Source organism: Passer domesticus, chromosome 2 (genome assembly GCF_036417665.1).
Source record: "Passer domesticus isolate bPasDom1 chromosome 2, bPasDom1.hap1, whole genome shotgun sequence".
In the NCBI taxonomy this organism is placed as follows: Eukaryota; Metazoa; Chordata; class Aves; order Passeriformes; family Passeridae; genus Passer; species Passer domesticus.
Window position 1 is genome coordinate 64,650,704 of NC_087475.1, and position 22,439 is coordinate 64,673,142.

The 22,439-nt window shown below is 42.4% G+C and overlaps 1 protein-coding gene across 1 annotated transcript in view; it reads left to right on the forward strand.

The window, feature by feature from the left end:
• The first annotated feature begins 1,121 nt into the window (after nucleotides 1–1,121).
• Nucleotides 1,122–22,439, forward strand: part of FAM124A (family with sequence similarity 124 member A) — a 41,345-nt gene continuing 20,027 nt past the window's right edge. Inside the window, exons 1-2 of the mRNA XM_064408851.1 lie at nucleotides 1,122–1,321; nucleotides 11,884–11,915. Coding sequence (XP_064264921.1) covers nucleotides 1,263–1,321; nucleotides 11,884–11,915 — 91 coding nt within the window. The 5' untranslated portion in view covers nucleotides 1,122–1,262. The remainder of the gene's footprint in view (nucleotides 1,322–11,883; nucleotides 11,916–22,439) is intronic.

A 22,439-nucleotide genomic window follows, 5' to 3' on the forward strand; every position in this document is an offset into this window, starting at 1 on the left:
AATGTCAAGATTTTCACTACTTTTCTTCTTTCTCGTAAGACAATGTAAGAAAAATGTATAAGAAAATATTTTTTTATTGAAAAACTTTTTAAATTTTTTTATTATTATTATTTCTGACCACTTTCTCCAAGAGCCTGCAGCTGATAGAAATCTGGTGATTGTTGGAGATTTTCCAAAAGAAAATTCCAACTCATCAAAGCATCTTCCACAAAATATTAAAGGAAGAAGCCTCCCGTTATAGGGTAGATTTAATTGTCTCACAATATCTACATTGTGGGGAACACAGAGCACCCCATCCCAGTTTTGTGCTTGAACCTTTGTACCTGATTCAGAAGAGACAAAGAGCTGGTCTCCCAGGTTAGAGAGCCGAGCTAGCAAATCAGTTCTGTCCCCTCCTCTTGTAAAATCTGCCACAGACTGAATGGACTCAGTGGTTTAAGGGAAGACTTTTTTTTTTTTGCTTCTTTTTTTCTTTTTGTTTTATTTTGGTTGGGGAGTTTTTGTTGTTTGTTTTGGGTTTTTTGTTTTGTTTTGGGTTTTGTTTGTTTGTTTGTTTTTTGGCTGGGCGAGATCTTGGTTCACACCTGCATGGATGGATATTTGCATTTCTGTAAGTGATGGCAAAAGAGATTGGTGTTCACTTCCAAATACAAAATAAATAGACAACAGGAGCGCACGCACAACTTTTCCCTTCACTCTCACTTTATAGACACTACCACTCAGCTTTCCCACATCAGCATTTCCTCACAAGCAGCATTCAAATGCTTCTAACCCTCCTTTTGCATCATTGCAAAAATTCTATCAGGTTGGAAACCACCCCTTGCCCGTTTCTGTGTGTAATTTCAAAGTCATTGTACTCGGTGTAATGAACAAGTGCCAGGCAGCACTGAGGGAGGCTGGAGAGAGCCCAGCACAGAGAAAGGCTTCAAATAAAAGCCTGTGACGGCGGATGTTCCAAGACCGGACGGACAGCGAGAACGCGCATCCATCCCCGTTAACTTTCCCCGGACACGGGGCGCTGCACCTCCAGCCGCGGGCGCACCGGGGTGTGGCGGTGAAGGCGGGGCGCGCTCCCGGGGCGGCCGCCCGTGCCCGGCCGTGCCGCGGGCCGGGCGCTCCGCGGGCAGCGGGCGGTGCCTGCCGCGCCGCGGGGCGGGGGCCGGGCCGGGACCGCTGCTGCTGTTCCCGCTGCTGCTGCCGCTCCCGCTGTCGCTGCTCCTGCTGCCGCACACGGCGGAGGAGCCCCCAGCCCCGCCGCCGCCATGGAGAAGCAGCCCGGCGGCGAGGAGGAGTGCGCGGACTCGGGAGCGGAGACGGGCGGGTGAGTGCGGGCGGTCCCGGCCGGGCGCTGCACTTGTTGCCGGCAGCGGCGGGGCTGGGGCTGGGGCGGCGGCTTCGTGTCCCGGGCAGGGCTTCCCTCCGGCAGCATCCCGCTCAGCGCCGAGCCTCCCTGCCTTTGCCTTTTCTTTCCTGCCCTCCTGGGACCCGGTCCGGCGTGACCCCCGGGGCGGCATCACCCTGCTCCGACTGCCCCGGGGAGCTCGGGTTCCCCTTGGTGGAGCAGTCCCCACCGTCCTCCTGCTAAGCACGGGGAGGAAGACACGGACAGGTCGTGGTTGGGCTTTGAGCTGCAAAGCAGGCGGGGATGGCTCGGCGGGGCGGCCCCGCTCGGCTCCGCGGGCTGCAGATGCGCTGGCCGGGGCTTGGTGCCGCACCAATCCTGTATCCCAGGGATAGTGCGGCTCAGGATAACCTGGGAGCGTGTCCAGGACCTATCCTTTCCTGGCAGTGACACCCAGACCTATCAGCCAGAGAGAGTTGACTCCTCAGAAGGACCATTGAGAGCTTTCTACAAAAGCAAGTTAGGTTTGCAGGCACCCTGAAAGTGGGTTGCTGTTGCCATGATTCTTGTTGTGATACTCACCATGCTAGCCTGTGAGCTGCTGTAAACTTTGTTGGGAGTGTCATGTCAGTCAAGGAGACTTTTTTCCCCCCTGATTTCATGACCATGCTGCCTGAGATGTGCTGTGTTTGTTAGCTGGGTGACTTCTCCTAAGTTAATGGAGCTGCAAGGATGATCCATGGGATCTCCCACTCAGCTCACACCTTCATCACATCTCTGTGTGAGAGAATGGGAAGTGCTTTCGAGCCTGTCCTACATGCTGCTGCTGTGGGATCTTGTCAGGAATGGCAGTGAGCTTTTGCTTCTCCTGTGGCTCCAGAAGGGCAATAGGAGGTTGCATACTCCTGCTAAGGCTGTTCTTTCCCAAGTCTTCCTTCTCCTCACTCCTTGTTCCTCCAGCTGTTTCTCTCCAAGCTCCTTGCCCGGTGCATCTCCTTTGGCCTCTGGTCTGACTCTGGCAAAACTGTAAAGCTAATTCTTTGCACAGTGGTGTCAGGTGCACCACACCAAAACTGAAGTAGCAATGTTGCAAATAAAAATCTAAAAGGTGAAAATGGCATATGATAATCTTTTTCATACATCCAGCTAGTAAATCAAATAATTTTTAAATCTCTTTTGTAATCTGAGAAGTTAAGGACTTTTCCCATCGCCTTGTATTGTAGGCACACCTAACAGTAAAAGCTTTAAAATGTTTTATGTGACATGAGTTCAAAGGAAAAAATCCAGCTTCTTTTCCAGATATAGGTTAGTGCCCATTAGGGATGTGGGTAAAAGGAAGACAAAGTAATCAGTGAACTCATGCCTGGTTCAAAGCTCAAAACCCCCTTGATTGGTCAAGTCACTCTTAATTTGCTGTGTTTATCTGGAATGGAAAAACCTGGGTTTCCTTGGGACAGGCACTTGGAAGGATTTGACCCAGCTGGTGACATTAGCCTTTAGACCTCAGGGACCAGCGTGACAGCTGCTGGTTTCTGGTGTTGAGGAGGTGCTAAAGCTGATGATTTTATGAGGTGCCTCTGTCCCATGTGTGACACTGGAAAGTATAGGTTGGTGGAAGAGTCTGTCTGAGGAATTTGAGCAATGACATATGCCGATTAATAACTGCAGTGCTTTGCACTGACGTTTATTTTGAAAAGCAATGGGTCTCTGCATTTCAATTATTATTTTTAGTTTTGTTTAGCAGCCCTTTAATTCTGATAAACATGTTGCGTATGTCTCTTTCACAATGTTTATATTTCAGCTTTCTCACCAAACCAACTGTTCGCAGCACTTGCTTTTCCCTGTTACCAGATCTGCTATTTGCTTTGTCTCAGTCTCATCACAGCTATTGCTAAATTGAACAGGATTCCTTTTTCTCCAGTTACTCAATGGTAAAAAAAAAAAAATAAAAGAAATTAATTAACTATTCTGAGCTTCAGCAATCGTCCTCTGAAAGAATAAGGAGGAACAACTGTCAGAGTGATTCAGTCCCAGTTTTGCATGAAGTGGTCGCTTTCTGTCACTCAGGGAACAATAGTGGATAGTGACTGTAGTAACTCCAGGCACTGCACGCCCTTGTCATCCCAATGATGCTACATAATGATGTGTGAGCTCTTACACGGAGCCTGGGCTGCTGAGGCTGCTTAGAGCAGCTAACAAATTGAGCACATCAAGTGCTCCACAGGGCATATGTTGCTTAAGGTTTTGTTGTGGCTGCCAGCTACAAAAGCAGGCAAAACTCTCTGCTAAAGGCAAGATCAATTACAATTCAAACCCTTCATTTTCCTAATCCTTTAGAAAATATGTTCCTCTTACTGCATTTGCCTTGGTAAATAGGCTTGGCAAAGAGTCTGCTGAACAAAAATAGCATATTTGGAGTTCCTGAATCCAATAAGAATGGATTGAGCTGGTGTTGTCAAGTACCTAAATAAAGGGTATAGAACGTATAAGCCAATTAGTTTATATTGGCTGTTTATTAACAAGATTTGAAATAGTTCAACCATCCTTGATCTGAGAGACTTTGCCTATACAAGTTGTATCTTCTCAGGAAACATATTTTGGGAGTTTTTAGTATAAGAACCTTATTTCATCTGCTACTGAAAACTTTTAGTCCAGAAGTATAAGACACAAAGCTTTCTCTGGTAATAGTTTCAGTAGTGGATTTGTATTATAAACTTGACATTTTAGGAAGAATAAAATAGTCTGTCTTTTATTAGTAAAAAAAAAAAAACAAAAAAAAAACCAGAGAGGAAAAACAAGTGGAAGAAAGATGGGAGGAAGGAGAAATGTATACATTTACAGAACTGTAGCTGAATAGCAAAAAAAAACCCAAAAAAGTGAGAAAAATAGCAGTTACTTAAAACAAATTGTAAAAATAATAATTTTAACATTTTCTTCATTTTACAAGCCATGCAAATGCTGTTATTTCACTGTCTTTGAACAGCAGAGCACAGATGACAAACTAAGATGATTTTGGAAGTTATCAGCATTCCTGACTTTGAGGCAATGACACAGATTGGTTACCACTGGTATGCAGGACAAAGTATCAGGTTAACTCACTGCATTCAGGACTGATATCCCACGTGAATGTGGAAAACCAGGTAGTTTCTCAGATCTAAGCATCAATGTTCTAAACATTTCAACATCCATGATGGTTCCCAGCAGAAGTTAACTTGTTCACTTAGCTGTAAGAGCCCATTTCTTAAAAGCTTCACATTTAATCATTAGCTTACTGATTGCCTCCAAGTTTGGCTAAACATGTAATTTTTCCTCACTTTACAGTCATTGAAAGTTTTGAGACATTATAACTTTAATTTATTTGAATTTGCAATTTACCCACTTGTATTTCAAATAAATGATTAATCTTTTTAGAGAAAGTGGGGAGACATTGCTGAAGTACCAGGTGGGGATGTTTTTTACAGAAGTTTAAAATGTAAATATGGATTGGATTAAACAGTAGTTAATTGTTGAGTATTTGATGAATTTTAGGAAGAATGGTATAGTATTTTTTTTGTAGTAGGCAACTACAATAAATCAGTTCAACAAGATATAGATAAGTCCATTACAAAACAGAGAAACAAGAAATGTTTGAAGTTTATGACACTGTACCATGCAGCCGCTATTTGTAACATATATTTAGCAAGATCCAGTGCTGTTTGGTTACAATTAATTTTCATGGTACTTGTCGCCTCCTTTACATTTTCTCCTGTCTCTCATTCCTCAAATTATTTTTTCAGAGATTATGTTCATTTTTGGAGTGTTCTATACTTGTTTATTTGTTTTCCTTATGACACTCCCTAGCTAAATGTGTGATCCTGGCCAAATCACAAATTATTTGAACCTCTGTTAACTTATCTCTTAAGCAGATCAAAAAAGCCTTTCTTTGTTTGTTGCAATTCAGTAAAAGGTGTGAGGTTCTAAAGCAGAAAATACACTTATTAATAGAAGATAAGGCAGCCTATATAGATACATATATATAATAAAATTGTACCCCACTTAGAGGTAAAATATCAAGAACACTGTAATCCCTGTGTGTCCTCAGTCAGAATGGGTCACTTAAATTATCAAATTTTATTGGGGTGAGAGGTTGCTTTCATGTCTCATGTTTCTGGCTTTAAGGAATTCATCACTTAGGACTTTGTATGGCAGTCCTTCAAACTGACACGTTAGTCTCCTGTCACTTATTTCATGCATCTATGAGAAACTCTCAGGAACACAAACCACTGATGCTGAAAGCTGTTTTAAGGCCTATTTTTACCTTGGGGCTTCTTTTGTTTTGGTTTGGGGTTTTGGGGGTTGTTTTGCTGTGAGTTTTTTGCTGACACTTTCACTTCATGTATAGACCCATCAGTCCAGATATGTCATGATACTCAAGTTGTCTCTGATTTGACATTCAGATAATGTGAAGTTGAGCTGTTTGTCACAAACTGGGATCGAGGCACCATTTCCAACCAGATTTACTCAGTGAAGCGAAGCTGTTTGGTTGAACATCAGGGCAGGCAGACCTGAGAGTGCCAGGCACTGAAGCAAGGCACAGACAGCAAGGTTGAAACAGACTTTAGATCACATTCTGGAGGCCATGAGCTCTGTGCTGATGCTGTAATTTTAGGTCCCAGCAAGGAGGTTCACCTCAGCTAAATGTAGCTGTGGGAAGGTTTGATGTTTTGTATAAATAGGCTTCTTCTGTTGTTGATTAAGAGAACCAGGACCTCAGGAGGATAAGTCAGCCCCTGGCCTGGGATATGTGGATACATGCCACCTGATGTGTCCCTCTGGGAGTGCTCTGTGAGGGAGTGGTGAGCAGGGTGTGTAGCCAAGTGTGCTCACTAAAGTGCAGAGTGGTCCTGCCTCATTAAGTGCTTTTTGGAAGATGACAAACAACTTTTCAAACCTTATACAACAATGGTATCTCTCACGTGGGGTGTCAAACATTGCTGTTGGTAATAAGCTATGGAGTGTAGTGGTTAGAGCTGCCCAGTGGGAATCCATCATCTGTCTTTGTCACTTCCCTAGAAATCCAGAGCAAGGAATTTAGGGACAAGTTGCTGTGAATAATTCCATTTCAGTCATCTTGGCTGCACAAGTAGAAGTACCATGAGGATAACAGATTTGTGCTGGACTGGTATAAGTGAAGCAGATTGTAATCTGACCTGCGAGAATTTGGTGATAAGAAACCCAAGACAGAGCTATAAAGCCAAATGTTCTAATTCATGCCTGGGACTTTAGCTGCTATAAAATACTCCCATGTGCCCTGTGGAGCATTTTCTCAGGGAGGAAAGGAAAAGAAGCTGTTAAATACAGTACTTAATATGAAACAGTGAAATGTGCTTGAAGTCTGGATAGAAAAGGTGTGGGAAATATGAATCCAGCAGGTTCCGTTCCATTGGTCCTAGGCAAGCAAAGGATGCAGAGAGCAGAAGAGATTGTAAACTTTCCACTATTTCATTTTGGGGAGCGAGATTAGGGAACCCTTGCAGTGGAGACCATGGGCATATTGGGGGGCTGTATTCTGTTAGAATTACTTGAGATGTGTTTGTTTTACACAGCAGGCTGCCTTTGGGGATGTTGCTCAGAGACCTTGGTCTCAGCCATGCCAGGGCATTAAACAGCACGTAGGGGTGTCCCTGAGCACAGGACAGAGTTGTCCATATTGTGGAATCCTTAAAATGGTTTGATGGCATCAGTATGAATAGGACCCTGTAGCTCTGTCCCATATCTTTCCTGGCTATGTTTTACCATGGGCCAGGAACTTGTTTTGCCACGTTGCCATGGTTCAGGGATCATTCCCAGCAGACCACTTGCCAGGATGTTTTGGAAGGCGAGAGGTTTTACTGGTACAGGTGCAGACTGTTCCCCAGCATTGGCCTGGCTCCCGGGCAGTTCCCTTGGGACTGTTTGTTTGTGGCTGCAGCTGTCAGTGCTGTGGCTGTGCTAACGTGGTGCTGTGCCACAGCTGATCAGTGTGCCCAAGGAACCCAAGCACTGTGTGATGCTGGAGGAGCTGCCTTGCTTGTGTGAGCCAGAGCTGTGAAACAGCCGTGTTCTTACCCAAACAAACAGGCTTACAGTGTTTTTAGATATCACATCCAGCAACTGCAAGTTGCACTAGCAGCTTCTTGCTGGTATTCAGTGGAATGCTTCCCTCTCTTGGATATTTTGAGGTTCTGTATCACTAATCAGCCGTGAGAAGTGCACACAGATCTCAGAGGATTGCTCAATATCTTTTGTGCTCCTGATGCTCTTACATGTCTAATAATGCACAAGTCTGATCCTTTAATGGTAGTAATGGGAACTGAGGTCCCACCTTTATCACAAACTTCTACATTCCTATTTTACTGTCTCTTGGTACCTTCACAGCTCCTCTTTGCTGGTGGGCTGAGCATTGAGCACAAAATCTTTGCAGGTTGATGTGTGTTTTGACTGAGCTATAACCTTCTTTTTCAGTACCTCACACTGTTTCAATATCCTGTTTGATAATTTTTCTTCTCATTATGTGCCTATAAAGGGAACAGTCCTCTATTTGTTGTGGATGTTTTTTTCCTTTTATCTATAATCTAACATCTGTCAGAAGAAATAGCTTGCTGCAAGACCACGTAATAGACCTGGAACCTCTGAGCCCCACTGGGGTCCCAAGTGTCACCATTAAAGCACATGAGTGCTTTACTCTTGAGTTACCCCATTGGGAAAATCCTCTTCCAAGGGAAATTATAGAAGCCAATACTCAGGATGTTTAAAATAGGAATGAAAAGAACAGAAAGGAACAGAGTTACTTGATGTGCACAGAGCCTGTATGCCCCAGGAGATGTTTATTTCAGTACTTGATTTTTCTAATGCATGATTTTGTCAAAGGGAATGTTGTGTGTGCTGGTCTAAAAAGCTTAAAAGACTTACACTAACTTCAGAATTTAGTGTCCTAAATAGATGACTGTAAAGAAAAAAAAATTAATTTATAAGCCACTTCCCAATGCATGCCATGAATCTGATAGGTTTCTTCTAATATTTTGAGAACAATGATGATTTTTCTAGCCCTGATTTTTTTTTGTTCTCAAGGACTAGAATCAAGGCAAAGAAAGAAGCTGGGGGGGAGAGCAAAAGGTGATTCAGGTTGTCCCTGAGAGCACACAGAGAGACTCATATGCATCCCATTTGGTTTTAGACACCCAGTCTAGAGTTCTACATTAGAAATGTGGTTTTGCTACATTAGAAATGTGGTTTCTGTAGGCTTCTTGTCTAAGCAACAGCTAGGGAGAGATACTTCAGACCTCTCTTTTCATTGACAATAGAGGATGCCAGGGAGGGTACAGCCCTCATTTCGGTATCTGAGGTTGACATAAGCCTTTGAGCCTAATTACCCTTTTTTAAATTTGTGGATGTCAGTTATGCAACAAACATGAATTAAGTATTAGCTTGAACCATATTAGAACTACAAAAAGCTCCTGCAATACAATTCTAAAACTTATTAAAATGTGTCTCTGCAATTTGTCTCCAAGCACACTGTTGTCTCCTCCTTTCTCAACCCCCATCTTTTTATTTTTCCTCTTGTTTCATTTTTCAAGTCCTGCATGTACATAGACTGCTACTCCCTAAGTTCAAGACTCATTAGTTATCCATGTCTTATAATGTGCCTGCAGCACTTTGGGATAATAAAATAACAGTGTGAAGTAATAGAATGCTGTTCCAACTTGCAGTAAGCAAAAGGCAAAATGTTGTCTCGCTTCCATCCGAAACACAAGCAGTGCAGATTCATTTTGAATTAGCTGCCAACTGCTGAACACAGATACATTGAAGGACAGCCCCAGGCTGTGTTCAAACAGAAGTGCAGACTAAATGAATTCTTGCTTGGGCTGCTTGGAGGCAGCTGGATGTAGATTGCTTGCCTCTAGGCTTATGAAGAATGACATGTTACACAGTTTTCACACCCTTTCAAATATACATGGTGCCAAGTGACACTGATGTGACTTGCTGCTGAAAATACATGTGGTTTTATGGCTTGCATAGCACCTTAGCCAGCCCCTGGCATCACTTCCCCTTGGTCCCTGCCCAGAGCCAGACCAGCCGTGTGTACATTGCCCAGCAGTAGCAACAAGGAGGTCTCCTTCTCTGCTCATGTTAATGCCCAGGCTTTAGATAGATAAATCAGAATTTATCAGTCAGTAGAATTGCCCTGGTAAATTTTAGGGCTTGATGTGCTTCAGTGGCCTCAGATCTAGGGGGAGGTTAGCAAAGCTCAGGGACAGGGATGTGCTGCTGATATTGGGCACACAGAACACAGAATTCACAGACCACAAGGACATTTGGCAGAACTCACAAAGATAAGGATGAAACAAATGAAGCCAACTAATTTCAGCAACTGTGCTGAAGTCAGCTCTAGCTAGGTAGAAAACAATTTCATGGAGGGAGATGCTGAGCATTGACTCCCAGCCCACTTACTCAGGAAACCCACGGGCTCAATAGACAGGCTGATCTTTGGCATGGGAAGTGAATCATGTAGCCAGCCAAAGGGAGAACACTGATCAGTAACAGAGCTGACTGGTGGCCAATGAACCCTGACTTCTTTGCTTGCTAAAATACAAGTGGTGTGGAGCTTTGATGGCTGGGGACTCAGCCTGTTGTGGGCCACACCAGCTCCCTGCTTTGCACATATCAGACAAAAGAGATGGGAATACCTCATCTTGGTGTGTAAATTGGTGCTGCACAATTTACAGTGGGGCAGTGAGCCCACATTTGGGACAGCAATTACTGCCCCTGCCCTTCCCAGCTGCATAGGGGTCCTGGGTGTGATTGGTTGATGGGTTGTACTTGGTTCATGGAGAAGGTGCTGTGGAGCAGCTCTGTGTGGGGTGCCTGAGGGTGGCTGCTGATGACCTAAACCTGTGGTCTCTGCCAGTGGGACAAAGATGTTTCCTTGCTCCTTGGCTTTATCAAAGTGGCTGGGGGTATAGGATTAGCAAAGAGTGAGAGAGAGCTGCAAGTCCCCTCCAGCAACTCTTTCCCCAGCATTGCCCAGATCTTTCCAAAAACTATGAAAACCTCATAGCACTTGATGGTATTGGTGAATCTTTTCCATGAGTTTTGTGAAAAGTTCAGGTTGTGTCATCTTTTACTAGTCCAGCAGGATTGGCAAGAGTTGGGGGTAGTTCCTCATCATCTTCTCACCTAACCAGTATAAGAAGATGGCATCTGATCTGCAGAGTACTGAGTGCAGAGCTCTGAAATGTGGGGTGACTGTAATTGCTTTTTTCTTCTGCAGAGATCTGTCTACATTAAAATCAAAAGCAGATACTATAGATATGTGGGACTGATGTCCTTTATTCCCTTGTTTGCCTGAGAGCCTAGAGTATGAGAGTATCCTGAGAATAGGCTTAGATGGTATCTACTTCCACACACATCTCTTGGGAGTCAAGGCTCATTTCTTTAATTTAAAGCAATGTTGCAAATTTGCTGCAACTATTACATAAATCAAGCATTTAGGTTTGAATCCAAGAGCTGTGTCAGGGCTCCCTGAGCACTCTGCCTGTTCAGGGCACTGCAGGGCACACGTGCTGTATGGTTATGGTGGCTCTGGTGCATGGGGTCTGTTTTGGGGACCCAGTAAGTGAGGGTAGAGGCTGTGTAGCTGTGAACCCCAAACCCAAACACTCAAGGGTTATAGGTAGGGACTCAGCAGTGGAAATTTTTTTTTCCTTAAATATTAAGTGATGGCATGTTTATTTTACCTTATTATTTCTGAATCTTCAGGACATAAATGGGCCATGTTTTAATCGGCTCAGAATGGGGTTTTCAGGAGTTTGGGGTTACATGCAGCTGAGAAATTAATTGCACTGCTGCTCAAAACTTCTCTGACTTTCTCACAGATAATCCAATATGCCCTGAACTAGAACCAATGGCTGTATAGTTTTATTGTGATGTCTTCAAGAGGAAAATGGTCTACTAAAGCAAAAAGCTTTGTCACCTAAATGTTTATATTTTGGCATTCTTTTTTTTCTTTTCTGATAGTTGTGACTGTAGAACTATAAAAATTCTGCTCATCAAGTAGAGTTCTCTTAAAAAGAACTCCAAAAGCATAATCTGCAAAGCAGCATTTAGAGGACATAAAGTGAGGAACGAGAGGAGCTGAGTCAAAGTCTAGTAGACTTCTACTCCTCACCTGTGTCTGAAGCAGACTATTTCTTCCTTATGGAGAGCCTTCTGAGCTTTTATTTTCACACCTAGAATTAGGTAACATGAATAACCCCAAGATAAAATCATAGTTACTCATTCTACTTACATATTTACTTATTCTACTTAGATATTTTCAAAATTCACATGTGATGCCAGTTTTTCTGAAGCAGTGTTCGAAACCTCTTCCAGTTCAAAAACTGTTCCAGATATGTTCTCTTAGCACAAAAATAGTGCTAAATGGGCATTAAAATTTTTCAATGAGCACTGTGTGTTAGCTTTGGTAATTTTTTCCTTATCTCTTTCAGATTTAATACATTCTAATTAAAATCTTTGTCTTGCAGGTCTGAGTACAGCCGTATGTCCTCTACCAGCAGTGAGTATAACTTTGAGATTCTTTTTTAAAGTGAATTGTTATAATTTTTTTTGTTCTGCTTGCTAATATTTATTAATATCAACCTGGTGTAATTGACAGAGTTCACTTTGATGCAGTAAAGCCTCCATTCCTTCTTTTCTTGGATCTCTGTCTAGAAACAGTATAGAAAATTGAATTGTTTGAGTATTTATGACAAATACAAACCATGTGTAAAGACCTAAATTAAAAAAGGATGCAAGGCAAAATCAGAACAAAAAGGATGCAAGGCAAAATGAGAACAAAATCTATAGACACTCTGTGGGCCAGTGTGAATGGGCCCTCAGGCCAAAGGAGTTTGCAGTGATGAATGTCATTGGAGCTGGGAATGCAGGAATAATTGAATGTTTATTGCAAGCTGATGCCAACAAAGCACTTCAGAGCAACTCCAGTGAAGTCGGTTTTTTATTTCAGAGATGGTAGATGCTCTTGTAAGTGCCACAGTCTTTCTAGATACTTACAATGCCAGTTGATTTTCAGGTTATCCAACTAATAAAAGACAAATTCCTGTGTCTGGATTATTTTTTCTTTATTTTCCATCAATGCAAAATGATTATTTTTTGAGCAACAAGGCACACTTTTTCACTCCATCTACTTCCTCAGTTGTAGAACACACTGCATCCACAGCACTTGGAAATGCAATAATGCTTATTCATGCATGACTGCTGGTATCTCTCCTTGTCCAAGTGCAAAGTGATGTCTGTCTTCCTGATTCACACATTGACATGAGCTTTATTTATGCCAAGCAAGCACATCAAAAATTCCAAGATGACAAGTTGTGTTTTATAATCTGGATCTTTAAGCACCATGAAAATCAGAGGGGAAGAAGCTGTCAGTTTTTTTCTCATTCACACATTCTGGCTGAAGTGTGGAGAGGGTTATTTTCCATTTTCCGTGGTCTTCACTGAAGGGCTTTAATTGATTTCAACAAGAGCTGGATGAGACAGCATTCGTAATGTCTGACTCCTGAGCTGATGTGACTAGCAAGGAACTCGCTGTGCTTCCTCCATCTGCTCAGTGTGTGTCTGAGAAAGAGAGAATTTAGTGCAGCTTTTTCCTAAATTCTGTTGTTTAAATAGATTTCTGGATTCTCACCGTCGGACATAGTTTTTGAAATCATTGGGAGGCAAAATCCAGGCAATCAGCTTCTCTGTGATAGCAAAAGGAAATTGGATTTTCCTGATTACACCAGATGTGTGGCACGCCACCCTCTCAGCTCACAGTTTCAGATGATAGCTTGGGGAATATGCTGCCAACTTCCTCCACTTTTTGGGTGGTTATCCATACTTACTTGCTCAATGGGGGCAGATTAGTTCAAAAGGCAAGGTGCAAGTAGATTATTTCTCATTTTAAAATTTGGTTTGAATCCCTTAAAAACTCTGCATGGCTGCTGCACATTTTACAAGTAAAGGTAGCAAATTACATGTGTAAGCCTTGGTTTTTATTAAATGAGGTATTTCTCAGGGGGATGAATCTGCTGTTACGTGGCAGCTACAGTGTGTCGTGTTGTCTATGGTCTGCTCAGTGTCTTGCTGGCCACTGCTGTGCTGTGGATGTGGCCATTGCAGTTGTGTTTCAACACCAGTAATTTGTCAGTACAAGGAGGTATTATCATTCCAGCAAAGACACAAGTTCAGGAGACAGAAAAGTCTCCTTCTTTCTCTTTTCTGCTTCCAAGGCAAATTATAGTGATACAGCTTCACAAGTAGCAGTATTTAGCTTTGCCCTTTGAGGGCTTTGTGTGGTTGGTCCGGTCAGACACTGCAACAGGAACAGAAGCAGTTACACAAAATAATTTTTGGTAAAATAGAAATACTTTCAATACAGCCCTTTTCAGAGGCTGGTAGTGGGTATGTAATGCATTTTAAAGAAAGGTTGTTGGAGAAGAGAGATTGGAAATAAGAGGTGATTTGGACCTTTTAATTTCTTTGGGGAAAAGATTCAAGAAGTGGTATCATTCACAGTACAGAAAGCAGTCTAGTCAATGACGCTGTTAGGCCCTAGTGTAGCACAAAGTAAGATGTTATAAATTATGAAGGAGAGAATCTCCATTGCCTGCAGCTGCTTCACCTGAAGCTCCTGTTCTAATGGAGTTTATCTAAACCAGAAGGATTACAGGCTAATTTGGTTTTACAGGGGTCCTATTGGGTAGTACCAGCGAGGCTCCAATTTCAATGTTTAACAAATGAATAATCTTTTATCTTTCTGGATTAACTCCACTGGACAATGGTTTTCCACAGACATGCCAAGAAAAGGTTAAGAAAGATTTAGCAGGTGGATCAACTACAGCTTCTATCAGAGCAGCTGAGCAAACTGCAGGACTTTGCACCAATGCAAAGTTGTACAGGAATTCCAGACCCCCCAGGTCGGAAGTAAAACCTCATTGGCTGCTAAATGGCAGTGGCAGGATCATTCTGTGTTTATTTCTAGTACTTTTTTTGCCCTGAGCACAAGGCAGCAGCTATTGTGTCAGTATACTGATTCAGCAGTTCAAAGCCCTGCCTGGTGCATTGGTTGGACCTTGGGTTTTAGGCAGCCTCTCACTTCTTTTCTTCTTTGCCCTTGTGTCCCAGCTTCAGAGAATCAAAAAATGCTTTTTACTGACAGCATTCATCTAATGTTTGTGGTGTTGTACAGCAGGTAATTTGGGGAAGAGTACCAAAGTTTGCAGAGCGTGTGTATTTCAGCAAGAAAAGGCAGCGGGTGCCTGCTGCACAGCTCTGGCTGTTGTCAGGGTGACTGTGTGCCACTTTGCCTTGTCTTATTGAGTTGAACGAAAAGGTCACAAAACCTCTCTGCAGAATGATGCATCTTGGAGGTATTACAGCTTTCAAAGGTTCAGCAGTATGATTTCAATAAAGAGGAATGCCTTTTCTTTTTTTTTTTTTTTTTTTTTTACCTGAATGCTGGTGCATGTAGTTACCTTTTCCTTTGTTCTTTAGGAAGAGTGCTTTGTCTTGTTGGGGTATTTTGCCTACTAATGTTCTCTTCATTAATCTAGGAAATGTATTAACCTTCATTTTCTTCATATTTTCAATTATGGTGTTCAATTTCCATTAGGGATCCCTAGTTCTATATGAGAGAGAATTGTGCTAGGCACTTTATATCCACAGAAGGGACCTTTACCTGAGGTGCATAATGCCAAAATATAAAGACCATGAGTGGCATATGGATACAGTCAGTCAGAATCACAAAGAAGTAATTAATTAGTGTTGGTCGGCACAATAAACAACAGTCTCCATACATCATAATTTTAATTATCTTCAGATTGCTTTGAGCTATGTGTTTCAGAGATGATTTTCAACTAGGGAGGAGGAGTTTTGATGGGGGATGCTTATTGCCTATTCTGCTTAATTTTTGCATTACTGAAAATGGCTCTTCAGAAGGACCCAAACCAGAAATGGATTATTTGAAGCATGACTTTTGTCATTGGTAACATTCACAAAGGATGAGAGGAAATGGCCTCAAATTGCACCAGGGACAGTTTATATTAGATATTAAGAAAAATTTCTTCACTGAAAATGTGGTCAGGCATTGGAACAGGCTGCCTAGGAAAGTGGTGGGGTCACCGTCCTGGAACTGTGTGGCTGTGACACTTGAGGATGTGGTTTAGTGGTGAACAGGGTAGTGCTGGGTTAATGACTGGATTAAATTATCTTAGAGGTATTTTCCAAACTTAATTATTCCATGATTTGAAGTATTCCACACCTAGTCAGCCTTGGAGCCAAGATAACTAGTTTATCTTAGAAACAATTGTGGAAGTGAATGATTTTGTTTTTCCTTAACCATTTTTAGCCTGGCAGTCAGGTAACTGCCTGGATACACACTTGTACTGGTCCAGCTAAGTTGGTAAATGAAATATAGAAATGGCCCTATGGGATGAGATGCAAATTTCTGAAAGAGTTTAGAGCATTTGAAATTGTAGAACCCAGTGGCATGCAGTAGTTCAGGCTGTGCTTCTCAGTGAGGTAAAGAGCTTGTCACTCACCTGCTTTGCAGTTGGAAAGCTGGTAATTCACCTTCTCCTGCTCCCCTGCCTTTTCTTTAGCAGCTAGGAAACAATCAAGTCCTTGTAGGGTGTTCATATTCCTTTGTGGTAAATCTGAGAGCTGGGGTATTAAAATTTTTATTTCCATGTTGCACATACCCATGTTCCTAGCCCATGGAATTTCACCCAGTTTCTGGTTCTAGAAATTGAACACAAGAAGGTTTGTTTTGGCAGATATAAAATATGTGGGTTACTGCACATGTTTCTTTTTAATAAATTCTCTGTTTGATATTCTGTTCCTTCGCTGGTATAAATTCAGATCATTGTTCGGGGATTTGGTCAAGGTTCGGTCAACATTTTGTCAGTGTTATCTGCTCCCTGGGCTTGTGACCCTGTAGGAAGCCCTCACTAGAGAAGGCTCCTGCCAGAACCTGCAGAGCCTTGAAGAGAGGAGCCCGTTCTGGAGCAGGTTTGCTGGCAGGGCTTGTGACCCATGGGGGGCCCGTGCTGGAGCTCATTCCTGAAAGCCTGCACTCCACAGAAGGAACCCATGCTGAAACAGTTTGGGAAGAACTGCAGCCCGTGGGAAGGACTCATGTTGGAAAAGTTCATGGAGGACCCTCTCCCATGGGAAGGACCCCACCCTGGAGCAGGGGAAGGACTCCTCTCCCTGAGAAGGAAGCAGCAGCAGAAACAATGTGATGAACTGACTGTAACTTCCATTTCCCGTCCCTGTGTGCCACTGCAGGGAAGGAGGTGGAGAATTGAGAATAAATTTAATACCAGGAAGGAGGGAGTGTTGGGGGAAGGTGTTTTTAATATTTGCTTTACTTCTCATTATCCTACTTTGATTCTGATTGGTAATAAATTCAACTGATTTCCCAAAATCAAGTCTGTTTTGCTTATGACAGTAAGGGATGACTGATTTCTCGCTGTCCTTAACTCAAGACCCTTTCATTAAATTTTCTCTTCCCTGCCCAGCAGAAGAGGAGAGCAATGCTGTGGTTTTGGTGGGCACCTGGTGTCCAGCCAGGGTCAACCCACCACAAGATGCCTTGTAACAAAAGCACAGGGAGAAATGGCTTCCTGTTACTTGTGTATCATTTCAAAATCTGTCTTCAATGAACTGTTAAAGGTGATGAAAATTAGCCAGCAGTAGGAAGGGGAGTGGGTCTGATTTTGGCTTTGAAAAATCTGTCACAAAGCTTGAATTTCATAATATAGTTGCCTGCTTAAGTTAGGTTAGTTATAACTGATTCTGACCCAGGCACTGCTGGACTGGGTATCTTCTAAGTCTGTTTCTCGTCATTTACAATGTAATTTAATGAGTGTAAGGATATAATTATATTCTTTTATTGCTATACAAAGATACACTGTAGTATATTGTTTCTTATTTCCATAGAGAACAGAGATGCTTTTACAATGGCTGGCAATAAACTGTATTAAATACAATTATAAAAACAATTTACAACAGGCTTGCCAGCATCATACTGCATTTCCAGAAGGTGTTATTATAAAATGAAGACTAATTAAAGTATGAGGAAAAATGCAAGAGGAAATTGGACCCAAATCATGTAAAGCCTTAGCCTGCAGCATCTGTCAGTGTTGCAAATTCAGGTGTTTTATATAGTAATGAAATCTGAAGTGTCAGCTCCTGTGGAAAATAAAGCTGTGGAAAATATGATACATCTTCTGCATATCTTGCCTGGCTCGTGTTATGATGCCAGGGATAAAATGCAATGCTGATTCCCACTGTGGCAGGGTGAAGAGGGAAAATGTCACTGGTACATGCAGCCTAGCAGTCTTTGGTTGTGCAAAACATTCATGTAACTGCTTGTCATCAGATTCCACTGTGATGAAGGACCAAATGCTTGCATACAGGATAGAAAAGTACAGTGCTGATTCACAGAGAGCTGAGCAGCTCTAGAGATGAGGCACAGCCATGTGGGAGAACATGCACAGAAGAATGCATAACTTGAAATCAAACCTAGATTTGATTTTTGCATGCCAAGTGGTGTTGATCATAAACATAGCATTGCCCTTGTGAAGAATGAGGTTCCTGTTCAAATTTATCTGGCTTGGAGTAACTTGTGTATCTCTGGTTTTTGTAAAATTCAGTTTCACTCTTTGGGATCATTTAGCATGCTGTGTGTCCCATGGCTTAATGATTTTCTACTGGCTTGGTACTAGATTGGGATTTCTGTATCAGGGATGTGCAAGTGTACCCTAAACAGTTACTGCACCAGAGTTATCAAAACATTGTTTGAAGTTGTTTTGTATACTCTTCTGACCACATCCAGTCAGGTTGTTTTTTTTCTTGTCATACTGATATAGCAGATGAAAACTGGACTAGTTTAGTAGACTAGAATAAAGTGTATGGATAGCAATGTAAATTTTTTCTAGCTCCTTTTTTTAAGGCCACATAGTCGTAATCAAAACCATGTAACCAAATACTTCCTAATTTTTAATAATCCAAGCATATTTCAGAAGCATAGGAAATCTTTGGGAGACACTAAGCTATCGAGTGCCATAGAGTTGTAGTAAAATCTTACAGGAAATATGTCAGAGAAAGTTAAATTGGATTATTTGGTGAGGTGGGTTAAATTTCCCCCTGTGGAAGTGTTACTGCTGCTGTCCCAGAAAACCACAAGGAGCTAGGCAGCCATTTAGTGGTTGTTTTAGCCCTGAGAAATAGGTTGCAGGAAAGATCTTGGCACTCTTAAGTTCAGCTGGTACAGTGATGAGAATGATCTGGAAATTGTTGCTATGTCTGTCTGAATTGTTAAAGCCCAAAGAGGGAAGCTAAAAAAATAAATCTGTCCCGTGGCAACTCCTGACTCAGAGGCACTAGTTGGGGTAGAGCAGGAAAAGCCATCTGAGTCACCGAGTCAAATAACAAAACACTTGGGAAGGCTGGAGCTATTAAGGCAGTTTCTACTAAATGTTGCCAATGCCAACAGTTAGTTTCCTCATGGCCATAGTACACTAGCTGAACTTTTAAAAATAAATAAATACCATTTTTTTTGCACACTCAGTGGAAACTGGGGCATTTGGTAATAGTGTATGCCACATTCTACAGCAGTAGATGTCTTCTCTCTGCCTTGTTATTTTTGGTACATTTGTTGATTTGTAGTTTGGGGGGGAAAAAAAGTATCTGTAGTTTATAAAATGTTTATGAAATGTTTACCAGGTGACTCCTGGCTGCCATCATAGGGGACCAGGATGGAGCATGGACAATGAAGCATGCTTTCCATTCCTGCTTCCCTTTTCCATCAGCTGGTAGGGAGTAGATATTTTGAGCCACATGCTGCTGTCAGCTGAAAGGATTATGAGATTCAAACCAGTTTTCCACTCCTGCCAAGTCCAAATGGGTCCTTTGCTGTAATGCTGATATTGTTCATTGTCTGCAGAGACACAAATGTGGCAGTGCTCGGCCATGCCTCGGGGTTTGATCCCATATTGTCTTTGGTTGTGTCTTCAGTGTAGAGGTTTTGGTGTGACTTCTTCCTCCTCTCTGGCTGGCTTTCCCTGCCACATCTTTGTGATACAGGAAGATTTGTGCCAAAGCACAGGCTGATTAAAAGAGGTCTGTTTGAAATTTAAGATGTTTAGCCAAGCTAGTTTTCTGACTGCCACCAGAAGACACAATCCTTATTATTCCTGAAGTCTGAGAGTTTCTTTTCAGTATGTTCAGCAAGCTCTTTCAACTTGCATCTAGACCTGACACATGGGAAGCACTGGAAACACTTAGCTGAGAATAGTAGGGGGAAGAGTGCCAACAGTAAAGTCTTAAATTGTCTTAAGCCCATCATAAAATCACACTTTCAGTTAACTAAAGTACATTGTGTGTGGTATGGACCTCATTGTGGGACTGAATTTGTTAGCTACTCAAGTGTGCAGTGTTTCTTGGGTTTTTTTAAGGCAGTGTTCTTTCTGCCCTTTTATAAAAAACACATTTTTGACAATCTCAGCTTTTCACAGGAGTGGAATTTTAAGAAAACACAATGCCTATAATCAGAAGACTTTGGAAATTATGGTGTTGGATGCAGTTTTTTACAGCTTTTGATTTACTAGTGGTTGCTGATGGGAGTTTTATTATGTAGTAATTTATTTACATAGTAATTGAATTACACACACAACTTGTAATTGAACTACACATTGCAGATCTCTACAGAATCTGGTATTTATACCAAATATCAGTGTCTGGGTTCTTGCCAAGAACTATGATCCTTATCTATGGTTGAGGAGAGTAGTGAAGACTTCAGTGCTCTCCAGAGGATAAGTAGATGATGAGGCTGTTGGGTTTTTAAATTGAAGTTCTGATTATTTCTAACAATATAACATAATGTTCAAGCAGCTTATTTTGAGGGAGAACACCAGGCAGCCAAAATAAAGAGCTCATGGAGAAGCCCAGAGCATTGGCAGAAAAATCATTATCTTACAGGATATTTTTAAGGAATTGCCAAGCAGTTTACTTGCTTGTAACCATGGTGTGAAAACAGCCACTGTAGGTTCCTAAGTTTGCATGAAGAACCCATACACTGTCCTCTCAGAGTTGGGACTCCTTTTTTTTCATTGGGGGCTTAATATACAATAAGCACAGCCTCTGCTTTGACATGCCTCCAGGCTCCATAAAGCCTAGGTGGAATATACACACCCAGAAAAAAGTGTCAGGAACATGGGATTGCACATCCAGAAGCACAATATGGCATTCTCATCCTTTGTTTTTAGCCTGTTTCTGAAGGGGAATGTAATATGAATTTGTGCCATCTGTCTTAACAGAGACACTAACTTCCCACAGGTTTCATTGGAACTGAATGAAATACACTGGGACAAGAGGGAGAAAAAGTACTGAACAGAGTTCAAGTTACCCTTTTTCCTAATCTGCAGCTGGACAGTCAACCCACAGGCAGCACACACATCCCTTTACACCAAGCTGCCAGCTAGTGAGGGGATACGTGAGAAATCTGCAGTACTGTCAATGAAGAGATGAGGGAAACGGGGGCTGAGAACATATCTGTGACCTAAGGAGTGACTCTGACTCTTTGCCTTGGTATGCACAGTCAGCAGCCTTACTAAAGGAGTCAAAGAAGTTTTGGAAGATGTCATGGAAAAGATGATAATCATGTAGCTCAAGGGCTTTTCTTCCATAACTCTTACCACAAAAACCCTTTTCATTTGTGGACAAGGAGTACAGCAGGACAATGTACTAGAATAAGATAATGTGTGTAGGCCCACACAGATGAGGCACCCAAGATGGAGGTGTGTACAGTGGAGAGTGATGGGCCTTATCTGAAGTTGGACTCTGCTTCTCACCTTGGGCTACAAAAGGAGCCATGTGCTGGAGGGACATCCATCAGGTCCATAGCCTTCCATAGGAGGACTCTGTGCCACAAAAGTTGTGAATCCCATGAAGGAGATGAGGGTCACATGGCTCTGAAGAGGGCTTAGATGGCACCAGAGACCATCTGACTGCAAATGGAAGAGGGAGTGCCAGGTATTGTTGCATTGTCAGCTTAAGAAATGCAGCTATGCAAGCACCCAGGCCAGCAGAAGGGAAGGCAGCAGGAGGTGAAGGGTGTGAGATGGGCCCTTTCAACAGCAGCTTAAATTGATCATGAAAAGTTACCCCTAGGCAGGTCAGGAGAAGATAACTGGTGAGGGAGGGATGAAAATTCACTGGAGCTGGAGCACAGTGGGGAGCTTCAGCAGATGTTTTACCATCTAACAGCAGAGGTACCACATGTTTAGATCTGCCATTGCCTTTGCTTGATCATGCAGGGGCTCTGTGGGCGTTAAGTGTTGGTTGTTGAAAAGATTCATTCCCTCAGGATTGGCTGCAGTGCTGTACGCCAAGGGTAATAATGACTCCTTGTAAGACTGTTCATATTAATGTACCAGAGAAAGCTTTTTATCTCCATCAGAGAGATAATGGGCCTAATTTTGAGCACTTTTTTTTTTCCTCAGGGTTTTTTTCTTATTGTTTTTCAGCTACAGGAGGAGCAGATTGACCATTTTGCTGTGCTTGTGTGTGTGCTGGTGTGCTGTGCATTGTCTGTGCTTTTCTTAGCACAGAGGGAGGAGTGAGCATTGGAGAACATTCAACTGCAGTTCCTCTGGAAAATTATGCTTAAGGGGGTTGTGAAAGATGTTTCTCCTCTTGACACAGTGCTGTGCAGAATATCCCCTTTCTTCTTGCTTCTGAACATCCTTCCTGAGTTCGAGGTGGTGTGCAAAGCAGGGCATGCTGAGAAGCACATCATCCAGCAGCCCTGCATTTGTCAGATGCTATTAAACAGCAGGGAAAGAGAATGGAGGAGCTGGTGAATCTGTCACATCTTTCTTGTTCAAAAGTTTATTGATGCTGCATAATTCATCAAAGCACGACCGACCTAGTGGTGGGTTCTGCTGCTGGAGGTGTCCAGCTTCTGTTGCAACTGCCCATAAAGCAGTGATCCTTGTTTAGGAAAATAGCCTCTGACTTTGTGCCTGCCCATGAG